General features: G+C 41.8%; 1 protein-coding gene across 2 annotated transcripts in view; it reads right to left on the bottom strand.

Annotated features, from left to right (window-relative positions):
- LOC129700856 (BTB/POZ domain-containing protein 19-like) overlaps positions 1-21545 on the bottom strand; it is a 124252-nt gene that overhangs the window by 35058 nt on the left and 67649 nt on the right. For both annotated transcript variants that reach the window (XM_055641621.1, XM_055641619.1), the window contains exon 5: positions 1763-1831. In XM_055641621.1, the coding sequence (XP_055497596.1) occupies positions 1763-1831 (69 nt within the window). The remainder of the gene's footprint in view (positions 1-1762; positions 1832-21545) is intronic.

Below are 21545 nucleotides of genomic sequence, written 5' to 3'. Positions count from 1 at the left end.
TAAATTCCAGTCAAGACTGAAAAGTCAGGAGAAGAAAGCTGAAGAAAGGGATATTCATCCAAATATGTTGTTGAGTAATAACCATGAACAGATGTTGTCTAAACATACTTTACAGCATCTTTCATGTTAAACAATGCCTTGGGCAGATCATTAGGCAGAGTGCACTCCATGAAATACTAATTGCGGAACCTGGTAGAGGATTTCCAGAAGTGGGGCTTTAAAACATTGGGAGATCCAAAGAAATATTAAATAACAGAATTCCAAATTCTGGGACCCTGATGGAAATTTTGGAAATTCCAATGGTAGGTGGACGAAAGGTGGGGAAATTGCTCAGTTGCATATGATAAGATAGCTGCAGATGTTGGTGGCAGCAAGCCAAGAAGATAACAAAGATGATCAATAATTGCAGTGAGGACCAGCATGTACAAGCCAAGTTGAGTATATATGTTCAAGTACATTAATACAAAGTACAAGTGAATAAATTTGATTGAGCTAGATAGGGCTCTTAAAGATAACGGAGTCAGGGGTACAGGGAGAAGGCAAGAACGGGGCACTGATTGGGGATGATCAGCCATGATCACATTGAATGGCGGTGCTGGCTCGAAGGGCCAAATGGCCTACTTCTGCACCTATTGTCTATTGTCTAAATACAAAGTACAAATGGACTATGGTGCCTATAGGTGAGAGGGGTTCAGATCAACATTCCCCAGGATGCAGTGGCTACTTATTCCAGACATAATTATGCCAAATGAACAGATGGAAATACATTTCCAATTCTCATGAAACTTCCACCTTTCAAAACAATAACTTAAAGAATGGAGCAGGATGAGGTTTATCTTTCGTATGTCAACATTTGGCAGAGTGGGACAATTGGTGGAGCTGCTGCCTCACAGCGCCAGAGACCTGGGTCCCACATACAGAGCTCGGGTGCTGCCTGTGTGAAGTTTGCACAACCTTTCTGTGACCACGTGGGTCTCCTGCAGGTGCTCTTGATTCCTCCCATTACCCAAAGAACTGCAGGTTTGTAGATTAATTGGCCACCATAAATTGCCCCTAGTGCGTAGGGAGTGGATGCGAAAGTGGGATAACATAGAACGTGTCGACACAAAAAGCTGGAGTAACTCAGCGGGACAGGCAGCATCTCTGGAGAGAAAGAATGGGCGATGTTTTGGGTCGAGACCCTTCTTCGACCCGAAACATCACCCATTCCTTCTCTCCAGAGATGTTGCCTGTCCCGCTGAGTTACTCCAGCTTTTTGTGTCTATCTTCGGTTTAACGGTATCTGTAGTTCCTTCCTACATAGAACTAGTGCAAATGGGTAATCAATGGTTGGGTTGGACTAGATGGGCCGCAGGGCCTGTATCAATGCTTTCAATCAATCAATCCATGATAAAAAATCAAATTATACTCTGCAGTCTTCCTGGGAAAGCAGAGCACAAACTCGATAAATGTCAGTCATAAATAACCCATTAAAAGATAAATTCAAAAATACTTGTTGATAATTGAGCGTTTTTCTGTGGCAATATGCAGCAATTAACAGCACTTTATTTCAAACTGATACTTCTATTTTGTAAGTTTGGTGGACCACAAACGTGACGAAACACTGATCTTTTCAATCTGCGTAAATGGAAACAATTGGCGGTGCAAGCCTGTGGTCTGTTTGCTTTCAATGGATTCCTTTTGTCAGACGAGTAAATAAACCAATTAATCTAAAAGAGAGGCCCACCACCTGGTGTATAAGTTGACCTTATTCAATACCTACTTTAGTGTGGCTCTGGATGAAAGCCAAACATTTGTCTTTCATGTCGGTCTGTCTGTATGTCACTGCTGCCTGTGGAAATACAACAACATAAATTATGAATATCTTGCAGGATTTTTGCTGTTGAAATACATGGTACATTTAATTTAGTTTAGTCTTAGTTTAGAGATACAGTGTGGAAACAGGCCCTTTGGCCCACTGAATCCGCAGTGACCAGCAATCCCCGCACATTAACACTATCCTACACACACACCAGGAACAATTTACACTTAAATGCCAACCCAATTAACCTACAAACCTGTACGTCTTTGGAGTGTGGGAGGAAACCGAAGATCTCGGAGAAAACCCACGCGATCATGGGGAGAACGTACAAACTCCGTATAGACAGCACCCGTAGTCGGGATCGAACCCGGGTCTCCGGCGCTGCAAACGCTGTAAGGCAGAAATTCTACCGCTGCGCCACCGTTCCGCCCCCATACGTGGTACAGGTGACAAAGGAATCATTCCCAACTGCACACAGTCACATCCTGAACTCCACTTGCATACTTCTGTAAAAAAGTACTGGCAGCCTGGATTTTTTTACATTAATTACAGAGAAACAGACTACAAGTTTGGAATTGCCAGGCATGTGTGGTTTAGCGCAGGAACAATGAATCTGCTGTCAATATTTCAAATCCGTCTCCTCAGGCTGTGTGTACTATCGTCAGTGGATTACCGAGAAATATGATGATAACATACTTTAAGAAATCTGGCCACAAGACTGGATAACGAGACGTCAGATTTATTGTCATGTGCGCAAGTACATTGAGGTTCAGCTACATTGAAGATCTTACACGCAGCAACATCACAGGCATGTAGATTCAAAGATCATACAAAAATATAAATGATACAGAAATTATACATGTTATATATGACAGTGAAAATGAAAAACACAATTTGAGAGGAAAGTTACAAAATGCTGGAGTAACTCAGCGGATGAGGCAGCATCCCTGGAGAACATGGACAGATGATGTTTCGGCCAGGGCCCTTTGGTCTGAAGAAGGGTCACGATCCAAAATGTCACCTATCCATGTTCTCCAGGGATGGTGCCTGAACAAGGGGTCCAGGACAAGGGGTCACAGTTTAAGGATAAAGGGGAAATCCTTTAGGACCGAGATGAGGAAAACATTTTTCACACAGAGAAAAATCGATAGACGGTAGGCGGCGCGGCTCTGGCCAGCAGCGGCCTCTGCAGCCTGTCTGCGTTTTTATTATTTTTTGTCTGTGTTTTTATGTAGTTTTTGTTATTTTATGTTGGGGTGTGTGTGTGTGGGGGGGGTGGGGGTGGGGTGGGAGGGGGGGGGAAACTTTTTGAAATCTCTCCCTGCACTGGAGACCCGACCTTTTCTCGTCGGGTCTCAGTCGTCGTTGAGGCCGCAACGAGGAGCGGCCTCCAACAGGAAGAGACCGGGGACTCTGGTGCTACTCACCGTCGCCGTCGCGGAGCTGGCCGAGTCCGGAGCGGGTGGAGCGGTGGAGGAGCGCTGCTGCTGCTGATGCTGTTGCTGCTGCTGCTGCTGCTGCTGCTGCTGCTGCTGCTGCTGCTGCTGCTGCTGCTGCTGATGCGGAGGCTCCAACGACAGGTCTGTGGACGACGGCGCTGGGGAGCCCACGGCTCCCTGGAGGGGGACCGCTTTTCGGGGCTTCTGCAACGGCGACTTCTCCCGCCCGAGTTGCGGGGTCGAAGAGCTCCTGGAGCGGGGCCTACATCACTGCCCCGCGCGGCTGGAATGGCCGCGGACTCTGCGAGCGCACACCGGGGGTTCCAACACCAAGACCCGGTGTGCGACCTCGCACCACCCGGCGTGGCTTCAATGGCCGCGGGACAATCGCCATCGCCAGCCGGGGGCTATGACTTTGACTCTGACATCGGGGGGGGGGAGAGTGCAGTGGAGAGATATGTTTATTTGGCCTCCATCACAGTTATGTGATGGATGTTTATGTTAAATGTAATTATGTTGTGTCTAGGGTCTATTTGTGTGTAATGTATGGCTGCAGAAACGGCATTTCGTTTGGACCTCCAGGGGTCCAAATGACAATTAAATTGACTCTTGACTCTTGACTCTTGAGTGGTGAATCTCTGGAACTCCCTGCCACAGAAGGTAGTTGAGGCCAGTTCATTGGCTATATCTAAGAGGGAGTTAGATGTGGCCCTTGTGGCTAAAGGGATCAGGGGGTATGGAGAGAGGGCAGGTACAGGATACTGAGTTGGATGATCAGCCATGATCATATTGAATGGCGGTGCAGGCTCGAAGGGCCGAATGGCCTACTCCTGCACCTATTTTCTATGTTTCTATGTTTCTAACTGCAGCATTGTTGTGTCTTTCCCTGATAAACCAGTATTTGCAGTTCATTCACAATTAGAAGACAAGTCCATGATAGTGCAAGAGGTCCATAATGATCCGCTGCAGAGATAAGATTAGGGTCAGTTCAAGAATGATGCTTGTCGGAAAGGAGTTGTTGTTGAATCTGGTGTGGGGCGCGAGGCTTCTCTCCGATGGTAGCAGCAAAAATAGGGCATGGCGCATATTTTGGGGATCCTTGATGATAAATGCTGTATTCTTGAGGCAGGACCTCACGTACGTAGGTGTATTTGATGGTGATGAACTCTGTAGCTGTGATGGACTAGGCTGATTCCACCACTCTCTGCTGCCTTTTACGTTCCTGTGCATTTGAATTGTTATACCAGCCCATAATATAATTAGTTGTATACTTTCTACAGTGCATCTGTAGAAGTTTGAGAAGGTATCTGGTGGCTTGTCATAACTCTAACCTTGTAAGAAAGTAGGCCTTCTTCATGATTACATCTATATTTGGGCCCAGGACAGATCAACTGAGATGATAACACCCAGGAATTCTGAAGCTAGTGACTCTCTCCATGCTAACTCACCAATGAAAACTGACACATGATCTCTCGACTTCTCTTTTCCAACATTTACGATTAATCCCTTATTTTTATGGAGACTCCAGGTGTTCTATCTCTCCTCTACACTGGCTCATCAGAGCCCGTAATTCAGTCAACATTGGTGTCGTTGTTGAATTTATAGATGGCATTGGAGCTGTGCTTAGCCACATAGTCGTGGGTATATAGAGAGTAGAGCAGGGCGTGTACGAAAGAACAGCAGATGTTGGTATGTACCTAGGATAGATATAAAATGCTGGAGTAATTCAGCTGGTCAGGTAAACTATGAAGAAGGGACCCGACCCGAAACATAACCCATCCTTTTTCTCCAGAGATGCTGCCTGGCCCGCTGAGTAGACCAGGGTGTTAGGTACACTGTCTTGAAGTAAACCTATGTTGGAGGGGCACTTGTGTCATTGAGGAGGAGATGTTGTTACCAATTTGCACTGACTGAGGTCTGTCAATGAGAGAGTCAAGGATCCAGTTGCAATGGGAGGCACAGAAGCCCTGGCCTTGGAGATTGAGTTTGGAGGGGGTCGATTGTCCTGACACCAAGCTATGGTCAATAAACAGCAGTCTGACATAGGAATTCTTGTCATCCAGATGGTCCAAGGCAAAATAGAGAATCATTGAGATGGCATCAACTGTTGATATGTTATGGCAAATGTCAAACTGAAGTGGATTCAAGTCAATTCTGAGGCAGGAATTGATTTGTGCCATAACTAGCCTCTTGAAGCACTGCATGTTGGTGGGTGTAAGTGAGGCAGGTCGTCACCATGCTCTTCTTGGGCATCAGTACAATAGATGCCCTTTTGAAGTAGGTTGCAGATATGCCTGCATACTCTGTCCAGTTAATCCACACAGGTCTTCAGTAATAGGCCAGGCAAGCTGTATGGGTCGGATGCTTTGAGTTGGTTCACCCTCTTGAAGGATTGTCTAACATCAGCCTCAGAGACTATCACAGGGCCTCTTGGAGCTTTGGGGCTCGTGTAGGTGTCATTGCTTCTCCTTTCAAAGCATGCATAACAGGCATTGAGTTCATCCAGAAATTATGTATCGTTGCTACTTAAACCACCCAGTTTTGCTTTGTAGAAGGTTATAGTGTTAAAACCCTGTCAAAGTGGTCGAGCATCTACCTATGACTACAGCTTAGTCTGGAATAGTTTCTTTGCACTTGCAATAGCTTTCAGGTTATATCTTGACTTATTTGTCACTGGATCGCCAGTCTAAACAACACAGATCTTGTAGTAAGAGGAAGAATAAAAACTGTTTGGACTAATGTGGCTAGAAGGTGAATTGCTTTTTTGAAAGAATATTGAATGATGGGTTGAAAAATTCTAGTTGAGAGTATCGGGATTATGTCAGGTGGCTCATTTGCTGGTACATTTACCAAGCACCAACTTGATGATTAAGGTTATTTGGCCTGATACAATTGTGTGACATTCTGCTGCTCTTTTGCCCATCAAGGTTTTGGAGGAATGGAGTTGGAGGAGGTGCAGTGAAATAGTCTTTGCCAAATTATTGCAGTGCATATTGTAGATAGTACATACTGCAATTACAGTACGTTAACTATAAAGATAATGCATATTTAAGAGGTTGAAATAATAGTACACGTCTGTAAAATCAAATTGACCCAAATAAACAATTTTCTTCTGTAAATCGACGGAATAGAAAATTGAGCAGAGTTTAAGACTCACTGTCAATTTTCTCTCTTCCACCGTTGTGTAATTAAATCACATGTCAAGATTCATCAAAAGATCACACGAGTGAAGAACAGGAATATTATTTCCAGGAAGAGACAGCAGCATATTCAGGATGGAAAAGGAGGAGCATACAGTCATGTTATCCATCAGAGCTATAAATGTAAACTGGTATAGCCTGCATCTATTGACCACTGTTTCCAGGTAGAAAGTGACACAGCATATACCCAATACTGTGAATGCACAAGAGCCCAGAATTGGACCAGCAGAGAACTGGGGTGAGGCCATGGAGGGATTATAAAACAAAGACAATAAATTTAAAACCAAGACAACGCTTGACCAGCAAGAGAAACACTGAAAGTCGGCACGTATATTTAAAACAATTTATCATTTGTGTGACACACAGTATTTCATTGATCTTTTTTTTTTATGTTCAAAAGGTTTTATGTCGAGACCCTTGTACATTTGATTTTACATTTGTACAAAGAAGAAACTGCAGAACAATGAGGAGGCAAAGACTTACTAATACATTGTAATGCGGGTTATTAGTAATACAGAGCAGGAGATCACAAATCATTGAAGCATGGGTATTGAAGCATTTGTTTTCATCTTAACATAAGGAGATATCCCGCTGTGAAGGTAACTTTGTGGCCAATCTTTCAGAATGGCCACAGATAGGGGGAGGCATAATTTTCAACCTTCTGCACCGGTAAACTACACTCACAGGATATTTGAGCTTTTATATACTGACCCTGACCCTTCACCTCCATATCCAATGAAGAGTGAAGCTTCCATCGGGAATGGTCATGCATAGCTGGCATATTAATAGCTCAGTGCAGACCCTTCCAGTAACCGGGGACCTCATTACCAAGAGGTAACTGAAGCCTGATATTGCTGTTCTATTCATAGAGAGGGAATCCGTCATTGACATTTCACATTCTATTTGCGGAACTCCTTACTGTTAAGAGTAATATATATTTAAAAAGATCAAAAGTTCAAAATAGACTTTACTCCCAATGCAGTTTCATCATCAGCTTCTCTTTAGAGAAGAGAGGGATTCTCCAGATGTCAGTGATGGCTATGCATCCATACCAGCAGTTTTACACAGAAATAACCTTCAAATAGAACGATATTGATACAGCTCTCAAATAAATTTGCTTGACAGAGCGTAATACTTGAGTTCTGCTTACCGTTGAAGATACATTACTGGAAGGATGTGATTGCATTGGAGTGGACACAGAGGGGGTTTACAAGTATATTTTAGGGCTGGAACATTTTAGCCATGACCTTAGATTGAGCATAGACACAAAATGCTGGAATAACTCAGCGGGTCAAGCAGCATGTCTGGAGAAAAAGAATAGGTGTTGTTTCAAGTCGAAACCCTTCTTCAGACTGAAAGTAGAGGTGGGGGGAATAAACTGGATGCGAAAAAAAGTCAGAACAAATCAGGGCCAGCAACAGATGACCTCTGGAAGTGTGGAGCCCATAGTGCCTATTGCTGGCTGGGGAAGGTGTGATAACAAGAGGTATACAAGGGTGCAACATAGTGGAACTGGTAGGACGACTAGAGTGGAAGAGGAGAGAGAGAGAGGGGAGGGAATGCAAGAGTTACCTGAAATTAGAGAAATTAATATTCACACCATTGGGTTGTAAATTGCCCAGGTGAAATATAAGGTGCTATTCCTTCAGTTTGTGTGTGGCCTCATCCTGATTGAAGGTGTTGGCTTCGAAACAGCAGAGTCTTAGAGGAGGCTTATTTCAATAAAATGATGTATGAAATTATGAGGGGTCTAGACAAAGTAACCTAGGATTGACTTAATTCCCTCAGCAGTCAAAACGCAGCTGGTATGGATGTAAAATGATCGGTGGAAGAATTAGAGGGGAAATTCTGAAATTGTTTTTCACCCAACATATGGTCTTCTTCTTGCGTATGGCGTGCACGGCCTAAAGTTGGAGGACAACTTGTTCTATTTGATCTTATTTGATTGTGCACGCCAGGTTGATTGCATTTGTTGAAACAGGGCGGACCACGTGAAGGTTGCAATCTTCCACCCCAACATATAACCATATAACCATATAACAATTACAGCACGGAAACAGGCCATCTCGGCCCTACAAGTCCGTGCCGAACAATTTTTTTAAATTTTTTTTTGGTAGAATATGGTAGAAGATTAAAACTCACTGCCAGAAGGAATGGCAGAGACAGCAATTCCATCAAATTTAGGCACAACTTGGATGTTACGAGCAACAAACTGTAAGTACTAAAGGCGATGTAAGATAGGATGATCAGGATGGACTGAATGGCTTCCTTCTTCTCATAGATTTTAAATGTTTCTAACACTACTAGGGCTGCCTCTCAAAATGCAAGCATCCAAATTACAATGCTGAAAAAGCAAAAACTGCACTGACATATTCTCTAAAATTAATTGATCAAGTGGATTTTGAAAGCAATTTGTCTTGAAATGAAAGAATCGCCATTTGCCCATTATTCTATAGCATACCTTTTAATATATTAGGCAATTATCTTATAACACATCTTATTAGCTGTCACTTGTGAAAGTGATCCCAAACACACATTTATAAAGTTAAATGACCTCCTGCCTCCTCAAGTATCACAAATGATTCAAATCTGCAAGGTTGCTTAATCAAAGGACATGTTGGTCATGATCGTATTGGCCCTAAGGGTAACGACATCAAAAGCAATAATTGCAAAGTGCCCAGGCTGATGTAAATTGTGCCGTTATTCTAAGCATCTGTAACAGAGGAAGTCACAGGGGATTGCAAAATATTGAGCAAATAAACTTCTCAAGACATTCTTTTTAATTTTGGGTCTATCGTTGGATGCCTCACACAATGATTTTGCCACTGATGACAGGCTAAACATTAGACAAAATAACCTTTTCAAGTAACAAGAAATGTTATTATTGAAATTGTCTTTTAAAAGTTTTTGCTTGTATGGCCCAACAGAGGAGAATGGAAGGATTCAACTGAATCTTTTAAATGTCATTGAGGCTTCTCAGCAGATAGCAACAAAAGGCCATTGTAGGGTTCGTAGATTATTAATCTCACAAACTGCAACAAAACTTGGTCTTACACCCACTACAGGTGATGAAGATCCACTCTAAAACCAGCAACCCTATCCTTATGCGCAGCACTGCTCTAGAGGAGGGAGAAACATTCACATACTTGGGCAGTGTTGTGGACATCACCGGAGGGGCAGAGGCAGACATAAAAAGTAGAACCAATAAGGTTTAGGTGGTGTTTAACATGCTCAGGAAGATCTGGAGCTCAAAACACATCTCAATCAACACCAAAATACGCATCTTTAACTCAAATGTGAAACAGGTGATGCTGTATGGATCAGAGACTTCGAAAACAAAACACACTACAAACAGGCTGCAAACATTCATTAACACCTGCCTTAGGAGAATACTTAACATCTGGTGGAGAGACAAAGTAAGCAATGTGGACCTGTGGAAAAGAACAAGCCAGGAGCCCATTGGCTTACGAATTCGAAGGAGAAGATGGAGTTGGGTTGGACATAGCCTCAGGAAACCTGCCACCATCATCACCCGGCAAGCCCTGAAATGGAACCCCCAAGGAAAAAGGAAAAGAGGTCCCCCCAGGAACAGCTGGAGAAGAAGTGTCCAGACAGAAATGTCTGCGAGTGGGCTCAACTGGGGAGGTCTCAAAAGAACTGCCAACAACCGAGTGAGGTGGAGGACATTTGTCAATGGCCTGTGCTTCCTCGAGGAGCAAAGGGCTTAGGAAGAAGAATTAGACACCATGGTGTTGTCTATGTCATGATATCTGTGGGCTTTAAAACAGGCTTTGACAATGTAGCCAAATCTCTGCTTATTTCAGCATTACCTGCTTCACTGGCACATTGCCACATTTTTTTATGGTGACCCACTTCCCCCATTATTGTTTTCTCCCACTTCTTCTGTGTTTCCTGATGTTCCTTCTCTTGCTGAAAGCCCACATGCAAGACTTCTGTTCACTTGTTTGCCAGATGGTGCAGTATGTAGCAGGCAACAAAGTATCTCGTGTGGCCTATAGATTGCTCCATGGTGATGCAGCCAACCAAATCTCATTGAGGAGGCCAATAGTGGTCTCTGCTACGTCATGTGGGTTGCCTCAGATTTCAATATGGCAGTGACGGGAAACGCACAGGAACAAGGTGGGTTAATTTAGCTTCATTCATTGTAAATTATCCTTAGCCTGCAGAATAGGATTAGTGTATGGGGATCAATGGTCGGCACGGTCTCGGTGGGAAGAAGGGCCCGCTTCCACGCTGTATCTCTAAACTAAACTAAGATGTCAAGTTAATGTAGTTAGTGTAGGTATATAAGTTAGTGTAGTCCTTGGAATATGGCAGGCTGCTGGATGTAAGTAGTACAGGCACCCAGAAAACCATGAATAAAGTTATTCAGATGGTCCATCAGGGTCTGAACAGCGGATTAGCACAACCCCCTCATAATTCATTCTAAAGAAAACCCCAAAGAACAAACTGTGTTCATTCTGTACTGTCCTGAACTTGGGGGAAGTTGGCAAGTTTGGCAATTTCATTCACTTGTCTGTCTTGTTTTCTTGCTGAAGGAGGAGCAAACCGTACAGCGTTAGTGACTTCAATAACACTGTGGGGAGTAGCACACTGGGAGATAGGGCAGGGGTCAGCTGCACTTCCCCAGGATGATCCTGAGGCCAGGAAATTGAAGATGATTGACCCTCGACTGACAGAAGATCCAGGCATGGGTACAGGCCTGTGATGGATGCCACAGGAAGTTGCAGGTAAGCATTACAAGTGATTGATACACCTTAGGCTGTGGTTGCTCTGCTGCTGGAAGAGGCCAAGAGAGGTGCATTGATCCCTGTAGATTCTTGGGGTACATCGTTTTCCTCCTCCAGTCCCCCTTTCAAAGCTGTATGTCACCTGCATAAGTGTAATTCACACTGGGGCATGCTCATCAAATTATCATTTTGAACAAAACAACCTGGAAATAGCCTTTATTTAATTTCAGAAAATTCAACTAAATGGAGCCAAGGGAAGAAAAGCCTCAGTCATTTATCATTTTTGATAATTCTTCCTCTGCATCAATGTCTGTCTTGCTTTCTCACCCTCAAAGGTCTTAACAATAACAGTGAGTGTATAATCCATATTTAACTCTGAAGCAGCTCAAAGGTCACTGAAATATACTGCAACCGTGGGTGGCCTACTTGTAAGGTCATCCACTATGGCTCAAGTCATCATCTTTTCGTAGCCAGCTAAAATGTCCTGCACGTGCAACCACGCACATCCTGTCCTTAAGGTCAGAACTAGTCCAGTCAAATTATTTTCCATGCAAGAGACATGTTAAAAATTGAATTGAGCAGCAAATGTTTTTACGCCCTATTTGTAACTGAAACAGAGAAGATTGGTGTGTAGATACTGCAAGCAACCAGAAAGGCAAATGGAATAGACTATTAAAGTAGGTATAAAATGATGGAGTAACTCAGCAGAACGGACAGCGTCCCCAGAGAGAAGCAATAGGTGATGTTTCGGGTCGAGGCCCTTCTTCAGACTCTGAAACATCTCAACATGAAACATCATCCAGAGATGCTGCCTGTCCCGCTGAGTTACTCCAACATTTTGTGTCTGTCTTGTGTCTGTCTTTTGTGCCTGTTTGTGTCTGTCTTCGATCAAGTCCTTCCTGCACATTAAAATAGGCATGTCTGACTACAGCCTAGGAGGCATTGATGAGACTAAATCCAGAGGACCATGCAGTTTAGTCCCTACAATTTAGGGAGAAGATATTGGAGGCAGTTCAGAGGAGGTTCATGTGTATTGATTTATGAGAGTTGTCTTATGGGGAAAGCGTGGGCAGATTAGGCCTAAATTAATTACATTAATTAAATTAACGAGTACAGAATAATGAAAGGTGATTTTATTTAATCGTATATGATTCTGAGGAGGCTTAGACGTTTAGAGGGACATGGGCCAAACTTGGGCAGGTGGGACTAGTGTAGGGGCATCTTGGTCAGCATGGGCAAGTTAGGTCAAAGGGCCTGTTCCTATGCTGTATGACTCTATGGCTTGACAGGGTAGATGCTGAGGAGAAGACTAAACTACGAGTGGAAATTTGAAAATGCTTGAAATACGCAGCAAGTCGGATAGCATTTGTGAATAGAGATGGGCCAAAGTTTAATTAGCTTTTATTCATCTTAAATATTGACTCCATTCCTTTCTGCAGAATTGCTGCACCCTGATTTACATACGCAGAGAGGTCGGGAACCTGCTGACCTGCAAATAGGACGTCAGTGGTGGTTCGATAAGGAATTACAGGCAAAAGGTGCGTTTCAACCCACAGGTATTTGTTTACTTGGTGTTCATTTTAATTTGTTAAAGGGACGAGACTGTCTGAGAAATATTGTGACTAATAGGGAGCAACTGTCTGAAGATACAAGTTGTGGCAGGTGTTCAATAACAAAACTGTAGAAAATATAATTAGAAAATGTATTTTTCTCTGTGAATAAATCACAGCAAAGCAAGAACCTATTGAAGGATTTGCAGTGGAATGACTAAAACATTTTCCGAGCTGTCTTTCACGTGCATTACTAAAAAGACAAAATATACTCAAGACTTGTTGTTATGCCCCTGTCCTACTTAGGAAACCTGAACGGAAACCTCTGGAGACTTTGCATCCCACCCAAGGTTTCCGTGCGGTTCCCGGAGGTTTTTGTCAGTCTCCCTACCTGCTTCCACTACCTGCAACCTCCAGCAACCACCTGCAACCTCCAGGAACCGCACGGAAACCTTGGGTGGGGCGCAAAGTCTCCAGAGGTTTCCGTTCAGGCTTCCTAAGTGGGACAGGGGCATTATTTTACTGTGCACTGTACCTGTGCTATGGATATGCGGCCTCCCCTTTACCTTCTCATTACTTATGCCATGCACTGTTGGGAAGGACAGACAAATAATATGTTCCTCACATAACAGTTCAGTAAAACCTACTGTCATTATTCTTCTTTCAACTGGTAGCTCAGTGCTTTTTTCCTGTGGAGCATAATTTGGGGCCAAAAAGAAGTCACAGCCAGAGCAGCACCACCATGTCTGGCTCTGTTGAACATCCGTGTAGGGCTAAGTCTAGGCGAGCAATACTGACTGGGGACTATAGTCGGGGATACAGAGGCCGTAAGACTCCAGGATGGTGTGTGACCTCCCTGGTGCCAAAGTCAAGCAGGTCTCTGATCGTACAGAGAACATTCTCAGAGGGGTGAGCAGCCAGAGGTCAAGAGTGTTTATTGTTATGTGTCCCAGATGGTGACTGTGGTGGAATATTAGTACCAAAGGCATAGGTTGAAAAGGAGATGTGTTCTTGCAAAGATAGTCTACGGACTTAGGCAGTAGGTTAGAAAAAAAGGATGTCCGGGGTTTGACCTCAGGATTGTTACCCATGCCACAAGCTATTAAGGCAAAAAGTAGAAAGGCTGTGCCGTTCAATATGTAGCTAAGGAGCTGACGCAGGAGGGAGGGATTCTGATGTATGGATCATTGGGCTCTCTTCCTGGGAGGATGGGACCTATACAACTGGGACAGGCTGCATTTAGGCTGGACATGAACCAATATCCTCGCCATATCGTTCATTAGTGCCATTGGGGGTGGTTTAAACTAGAGAGGTCAAGGGGTGTGGGAATCAGCAAGTAGAGGGACCTCTATGAGAAGGTAGTGGTTATAACTGGTAAGTTTGAAAGGAAGGACAGGCACAGACAGTTTAATAAACATTGTGAGACTGACGCATTGCAATAAATGCATTTCAGCTGAAGGAGTATTGTGGGTAAAGCAGGTGAACGTAGAGCAATGATGCTGTGACCATTACAGAGAACTGGTTGTGAGACGGATAGGGCTGGCAGCTCAACGTTCCAGGTTTTCAATGCTACAGACATGATACAGAGAGAGGTACATGAGGTGGAGGGGTTGCAATGCTAATCAGGGGGACTATCAGAGCTGCACTCAGAGAGGACATACTGGAGGAATCATCCTCTGAGGCAATATGGCTAGTGCTCAAGAATAAATAAAGCAAAGAGTTTACTAAATAGTATAATAGCCAGCAGGAGATAGAGGGACAGATGTATAACAAGATTATAGAAAGATGTAAAAACAACAGGATTGGTGTCGTGGGTGATTGGGACTTCGTTAGTTCAGGAGGTTTTGTTCGGTGTAACCAAAAGGGTTTTTTGAAACCATATGTGGATAATCCAGCAAGGGGAGAGACCATGCTGATCCTTATATTAGGATTTGAGCCTGACCAGGTGACCGATGTTTCAGTGGGGGAGCATTTTGCCAGCAGTAATCACACCTCCTTAATTATAAAGATTGTTATGAATAAGGGGAGATCTGGACCTTGGCAGAAAGTACTAAACTATGGGAGGTCAATTTACAACATCATTAGGCGGGAGCTAAGGAAAGTAAATTGGGAGCGACTGTTATTGAGTCAGCCCACATCTGATAGGCATGAGTTATTTAAAAAACAGCTGATCAGAGTTCAGGACTGGCATGTTTCAGTGAGGAGGAATGATAAAGATGGCAAGGTAAGGGAACCTTGGAGGATGAGAGAGGTTGTAAATTTGGTCAAAAGGGAAAAGGAAGCATTAATGAGATTTAGGAAAATGAAATCAGACAGGACAGGACTTTTGAAGAATATAAAGGAAGTGGGAAAGCGGGGAATTACAAAGGTCAGAAGAGGCAAGTCAGATTAAAGAAAATCCTAAAACATTTTTGACATACATTAAACTCAAGAGGTTAATTAGGGAGAGGGTAGGACCATGCAAGGTTAAGGAGGGAAATTATGCTTGGAGTCAAAGGATGCAGATGAGGTACTAAATGAATGCTTTGCATCAGTGCTCACCAAGGTGACAGGCATGATGGATCTTGAGATAAGTGTGGCACATGATAATATGCTCGGGCATTTTTGTACAGACGGGTCATGTCTTACTAACCTCATGGAGGAGGTGACATAGGAGATTGATGAGAATAGGGCAGTGGATGCTGAATAAATTGACTTTTGTAAAACATTTGACAAGGTTCTTCATGGTAGGTTTATCCGGAAGATTAAAATGCACAGAATCCAGAGGACTTGGTAGTTTGGATTCAGAACTGGCTTACACAAAGAAGACAGAGGGTAGTGGTGGCAGGGCATCATACTGGCTGGAGGCCTGTGACTTGTGGTGTTCTGTAGTGCTGAGAGCTAGGTCATCTATAATTTATGATGCAAGTAAATGACATGGATGAAAATATAGATGGATTGGTTAATAACTTTGCAGGCAAAACATACATGGGAGAAGTTGTGGAGAGTGAAGAAGGTTGTGAAAACCTTTCCTTTTCCCTCACCCAAATTTCACAACTGTACCGTAAATGTTTTGGTTCACAGTGGGCACAAATCAATGGTCATTATAAATTTCCTCTAGTGTGAAGTTGAGCGATTGATTAAGGGGACGTTTATGAGACTGCAGAGAGAATAAAAAGTGGGATGCATGTAAGATTAGTCAAATTGATCACCTGCACAGAATTGGTGGGTTGAAATGCTTGTTTCCATGCTGTACCTCTCCATGACTCAGAAGCCATGGAGAGAATGTTGATGGTTAAAGAGTGAGAGATGACTAAAACTGGCATATAATTGAGATTACATTACATGATTCATTGCAACATATAAATAGGAAAGTGTAGGGTGCAATCGCTCTGCATGTTATTACTGCTACAGAATCCATATCTTCATATCCCAAAATAATTCTATTCACAATATTTGGACCAATGTAAAATAAAAGGAAATGGGACAAACTGATAAATATACAAATATCTTCTTGTGTATTATTTAAGCTCTCAGAATCACAGACCTTCCTTAATTATCAGCAGGTTCATAAACAAAAAAAAAAAAAAATCAGATTTTGTTTATAGTTGGCATCGCTGAAGGGACAGCTCAACAGATTTGCTGCAGTTTACAGGTCTGGAGAGGCAGAAACCCCATTGTTTTCCAGGATGTATTTTAATCAGAAGTGCAGTGCATTTGCTCATTCATCTTGTTTCCATTTTGTAACGGTGATGATTATGTGCAAAGGCTTGAAGTTGAATGAGTACATTAATAATATTTTTTTAGTATTCTGAATTTATATTATTATTTATTAGTCTAAAGAACGGTCTCGATCCGAAACGTCACCCATTCCTTCTCTTCAGAGAGGCTGCCTGTCCCGGTGAGTTACTCCAGCATTTTGTGTCTATATTCAATAATGATTTTTTGCCATTTTATTATAGCTTTGTAAAAACAGAACCTTTATACTGTGCATATCTTAATTCACCTGACAATTATAAATATGGTTGTAATTTTTCCCTCCACTTTCAATAGCCCTCTCATTATGATGATCACCATTCTTTATGACTTGTTTCCACTCCAGTTCCGTGAGTTCTAGAGCAGCCCAGGTGGGACTCACAAACTTTGTCCCAGGTGAGGTAGAAGGTGTTTGCCAATACAAGGAGGTGGGTAGTTTGGGAGGTGGTGTGCTCCTTTCATCATTTACAACATCTGTATGCTCTCAACATCTGATTTTGACACAAGATTCTCAATTCAGTCCTGAGTTTGTCTCCATTATTAACTGTGATAGGCTGGGACCTCCACGTCAGAAGGTATATTACACACTTATAATGGAAGCTTTAGAAAAATTCTTGAATCATTTCTTCTGCCAACTTGGTAACCCCTTGTGGTGATAGAGACAATAGACAATAGACAATAGGTGCAGGAGTAGGCCATTCGACCCTTCGAGCCAGCACCGCCATTCACTGTGACCATGGCTGATCATCCACAATCAGTACCCCGTTCCTGCCTTCTCCCCATATCCCTACACTACGCTATCTTTAAGAGCTCTATCTAACTCTCTCTTGAAAGCATCCTGAGAATTGGCCACTGCCTTCTGAGGCAGCGAATTCCACAGATTCACAACTCTCTGTGTGAAAAAGTGTTTCCTCATCTCTGTTCTAAATGGCCTACCCCTTATTCTTAAACTGTGGTCCTTGGTTCTGGACTCCCCCAACATTGGGAACATGTTTCCTGAATCTAGCGTGTCCAATCTCTTAGCAATCCAATATGTTTCAATAAGATCCCCTCTCATCCTTCTAAATTCCAATGTATACAAGCCCAGTCGCTCCATTATATCAACATATGACAGTCCCGCCATTCCGGTAATTAACCTTGTGAACCTACGCTGCACTTCCCTCAATAGCAAAAATGTCCTTCCTCAAATTTGGAGACCAAAACTGCACACAATACTCCAGGTGTGGTCTCACTAGGGCCCTGTACAACTGCAAAAGGACCTCTTTGCTCCTGTACTCAACTCCTCTTGTTATAAAGGCAAACATGCCATTAGCTTTATTCACTGCCTGCTGTACCTGCACCCTCACCCTACATCAGTCTGAAGAAGGGTTTCGGCCCGAAACGTTGCCTATTTCCTTCGCTCCATAGATGCTGCTGCACCTGCTGATTTTCTCCAGCACTTTTGATTTTCTCCAGCACTTTTGACTTCCTGCTTACTTTCAGTGACTGATGAACAAGGACCCCCAGATCTAGTTGTACTTCCCCTTTTCCCAATTTGACACCATTCAGATAATAATCTGCCTTCCTGTTTTTGCCACCAAAGTGGATCACCTCGCATTTATCCACCTTAAACTGCATCTTCCATGCATCTGCCCACTCACCCAACCTGTCCAAGTCACCCTGCATCCTCATAGCATCCACCTCATAGTTCACACTGCCACCCAGCTTTGTGTCATCTGTAAATTTGCTAATGTTACTTTTAATCTCTTTTAATAAGCTTAGACGCCAGCTACAGGAATCTGGATCCCACTGGGAAAGTATATGGTTAACGGCAAGACTCTTAATCGTATTGATGTGCAGAGGGATCTTGGGGTCCATGTCCATAACTCCCTGAAAGTGCCAACACAATTAGATATAGTAAATAAGGCATATGCTATGGTTGCCTTCATTGATCTGGATATTGAATATAAGTGTCAGGAAGTCATGATCGCTCTTCAAATTGGCTCCACCATTCAATAAGATAGTGACATTGGTTTTACATCCTCTCTACTTTTCTATTTTATACCCTCTTCTGTTAGAAAACGATGCAGCCACTCCACGCCTCATATTTGTCTCTGGTGAATTGTACCCTTGTTCCAAGGGATGAATGCACAAATTAAGATGACATCTAATGGATGCAATCTAATTCAGTGAATGTGATATTTGTCCAGTTTCCAGCCTTGGCCAAGCATTCTTTGATCAATTCCATGCTTATTATCACTTACTAGGTAAATATATACAGGTTACGAGGTTGGTAAATGAGGAAATTTGTAAAATCTCACTAGTGCTGAACAAAGTGTTCTTAACATGTAAATGCTAAGGTATGCAGTTAAACAATTTACAGGAAGGTTTATACAGTATCTCTGTTATGCCATTTACAATTGACGCTTAAGAGGTAACTGAGGTTGAATTTATTCCAATTCTTTAATCTTATATTTTTAAACTTTTAGTTAAGGGTAAATTAAGTAAGTTCATTGACAAAATGATCTCCATTTTCTCTGAACAGTTTGTTTTCATACTATGCACACTTGTATTGACAGAGAAGGAAATAATTATTCAATTTTTTTTTAAATCATATATTTTTTTTAATCATATTTTTATATCATGAAGATTTGACCATTACCTCTTCAAGGTAAAAAAAAAACAGGATGAATATCCTCTACTTGTTAGGTGTTGGAAAGCATTTCCAACTGAAGGAAGGATCGTCAGAGATGATAAACCACAGCAAAAGTTAAGTAAATACAAATAAGGAAACCAGGTTTAGGCTTTCATCCAACATTTGTACTATCCTTAGCGATGGAAGGCAAAAGAAAAAGGTAAACTGGGCTTTACACATTGAGGAAGGCACATTAAATTTGTTAAAGCTAATTATAGATCATTTATGGCAAAAAATATATATCAGTAGCCATATTCATGTGATTAATATGGGCCAGCTAGGAACATAAACAGATCCCTGGAAATGTCACTTCCTGAGGAGTGATGCACAATAATACAGTGAAAGCAATACATTTACTATGTAATAAAAAAATATTTTGACACAGGATGGCATTTCAAATAAAATGGACATCATTGTTGTTCAGACTCTTTTTTTCAACAAGTAAAAAGCTGGCAAGTACCGCCTGCTAATGACAAATTCACGATCATAAAAACAAAAGCATATCAATGTTCAAATATAACTTTCATAAAATATATCGGTATCGTTGAAAATCCATGATATTTTACATTGTTTGAATCTATAAGGCACAAAAATATAACAGACCAATCTAAGCGAAACTATATTTTTTGCAATTATTGCGGAAACATTTATTTTTTGGTCAACCCAACATTGGACTTACTCACTTATTCCACCAAGTTATTTTTAGTTTGCCAGTGCAACCAGTTTTGGAATACCTGACGCCACTTATACGGACTGGAATTCCCGTGATTACAACGATAAATAGCACCAACACCTACGTTCCACAGTAAAAACAGGGCCTGAAATCTTTCTCAATACTTACATTACTCAAATGTATTTCTATTCCAAAATTCTACAAGACAGTGTATTACTGATAACGATCCAGAGATTTTCAAAATGATTATTCCCCTTGCAAGTGAAACTAAATTTTAAAAGGCTATTTTTCATCAATTCAGAATTAGGATGTCATATTCATATAGATCAAAATAATTCAAAGAATATTTTGTCATCAAATGGCTAATATAAGTCCAACAAATTCACTTCATGAGGCAATATGAACTAAGAAAACTGCAGCAAGAGTTGTCAGTCAATTTATATCTATAGTTTAAACAATTTGTCTAAAGTTTGCTGTTTAACCAGACAACCAGAAAATCGTGTAAAGGACTGGTCATTTAATAATGAGGTACACTGAAATTTCTTTATGCAGGGAATGGTCAATATCTAGAATTCTCTACCCCAGAGGTTGTCGATACTATCTCAAGTCGATACTTGACTTAAAATCAAGTTAAATACTTGATTTGCAGTATTTAAAACTAAACTAGATACATTTACGAAAGATTAGGGATTAGAAGGCCAGTATTTAAAACTACAATAGATACATTTACGAAAAGATTAGGGATTAGAAGGCCCTGGGGAGCTGGTACAGAAGAGGAGATGAGGCTTGGCGAAAATCAATCCATGACTATAATAAGTTGTGGCCTACTCCTGTTCCTATTTTCTTGTGCGATACTGTCTGGGAACAAACATCTGGAGGAAAGTAGTGAAAAACGACGGTCACGCAGGGAACATGCATACTCCCCACAGAGAGCAACCGAAGGAGAGGTCAATTAATAATAGTGCCATGTGAGTATTATCCTTTTATAGCTTCTGTATGCTCTTCACAAATAAACTTATAATAATAAACTTTATTTCGTACTCAAGGTCCACACAAGGAACATTACGTAAAAATACATTGTGTATTAAAAATATCATAAAATACATATAAAATCTTAGTATATCACATAAAAGCATCATAAATTATATATTAAAAAAACATAATACTTGAATTAAAATCCAGAATAAAAAAACAATGATCAATGTCCTACAACGAGACAGCGATACCAGTGCCTCCACAATTGGGATTCGTAACGTGTAGTGCTAAACCTTATTTTTGACAAGGCCACAATAATTACATTTTTAGAGTCATTTATCCTGCAAATGAGTTTATACATATGATTTCTTAGGACAGCTTCTAAAGTATTGACTCCTGCAGCCACAAACGTGTTACTAGCACTACACCATCTAGGTTTCCTTACCAGTGTTCTCATTGCATCATTATAGGCCACCTTTAGTCTCTGCAAACTTGTCTTTCCATAGTTAGACCACAGGTGCGCAGTATAGAGTGGTGTGCAATATGCTCTAAACAGCGACATCTTCACCACATCTGTACACGCACCAAACTTACGCAAGAGAATATTCGCCTGTAAATACAGCATGCGTCGTTGCCTATGAATATCCGAATCATCTGTCATTTGTTCTGTAATAAAATGCCCAAGATATTTTACCTTATTACAGACAGTAAGATTATTGGCAGACAATTTAAAATCAGGAAATTTAA

Source organism: Leucoraja erinacea, chromosome 10, assembly GCF_028641065.1.
Source record: "Leucoraja erinacea ecotype New England chromosome 10, Leri_hhj_1, whole genome shotgun sequence".
NCBI classification, from domain to species: domain Eukaryota; kingdom Metazoa; phylum Chordata; class Chondrichthyes; order Rajiformes; family Rajidae; genus Leucoraja; species Leucoraja erinaceus.
This window is presented reverse-complemented; position numbering and strand designations above follow the sequence as displayed.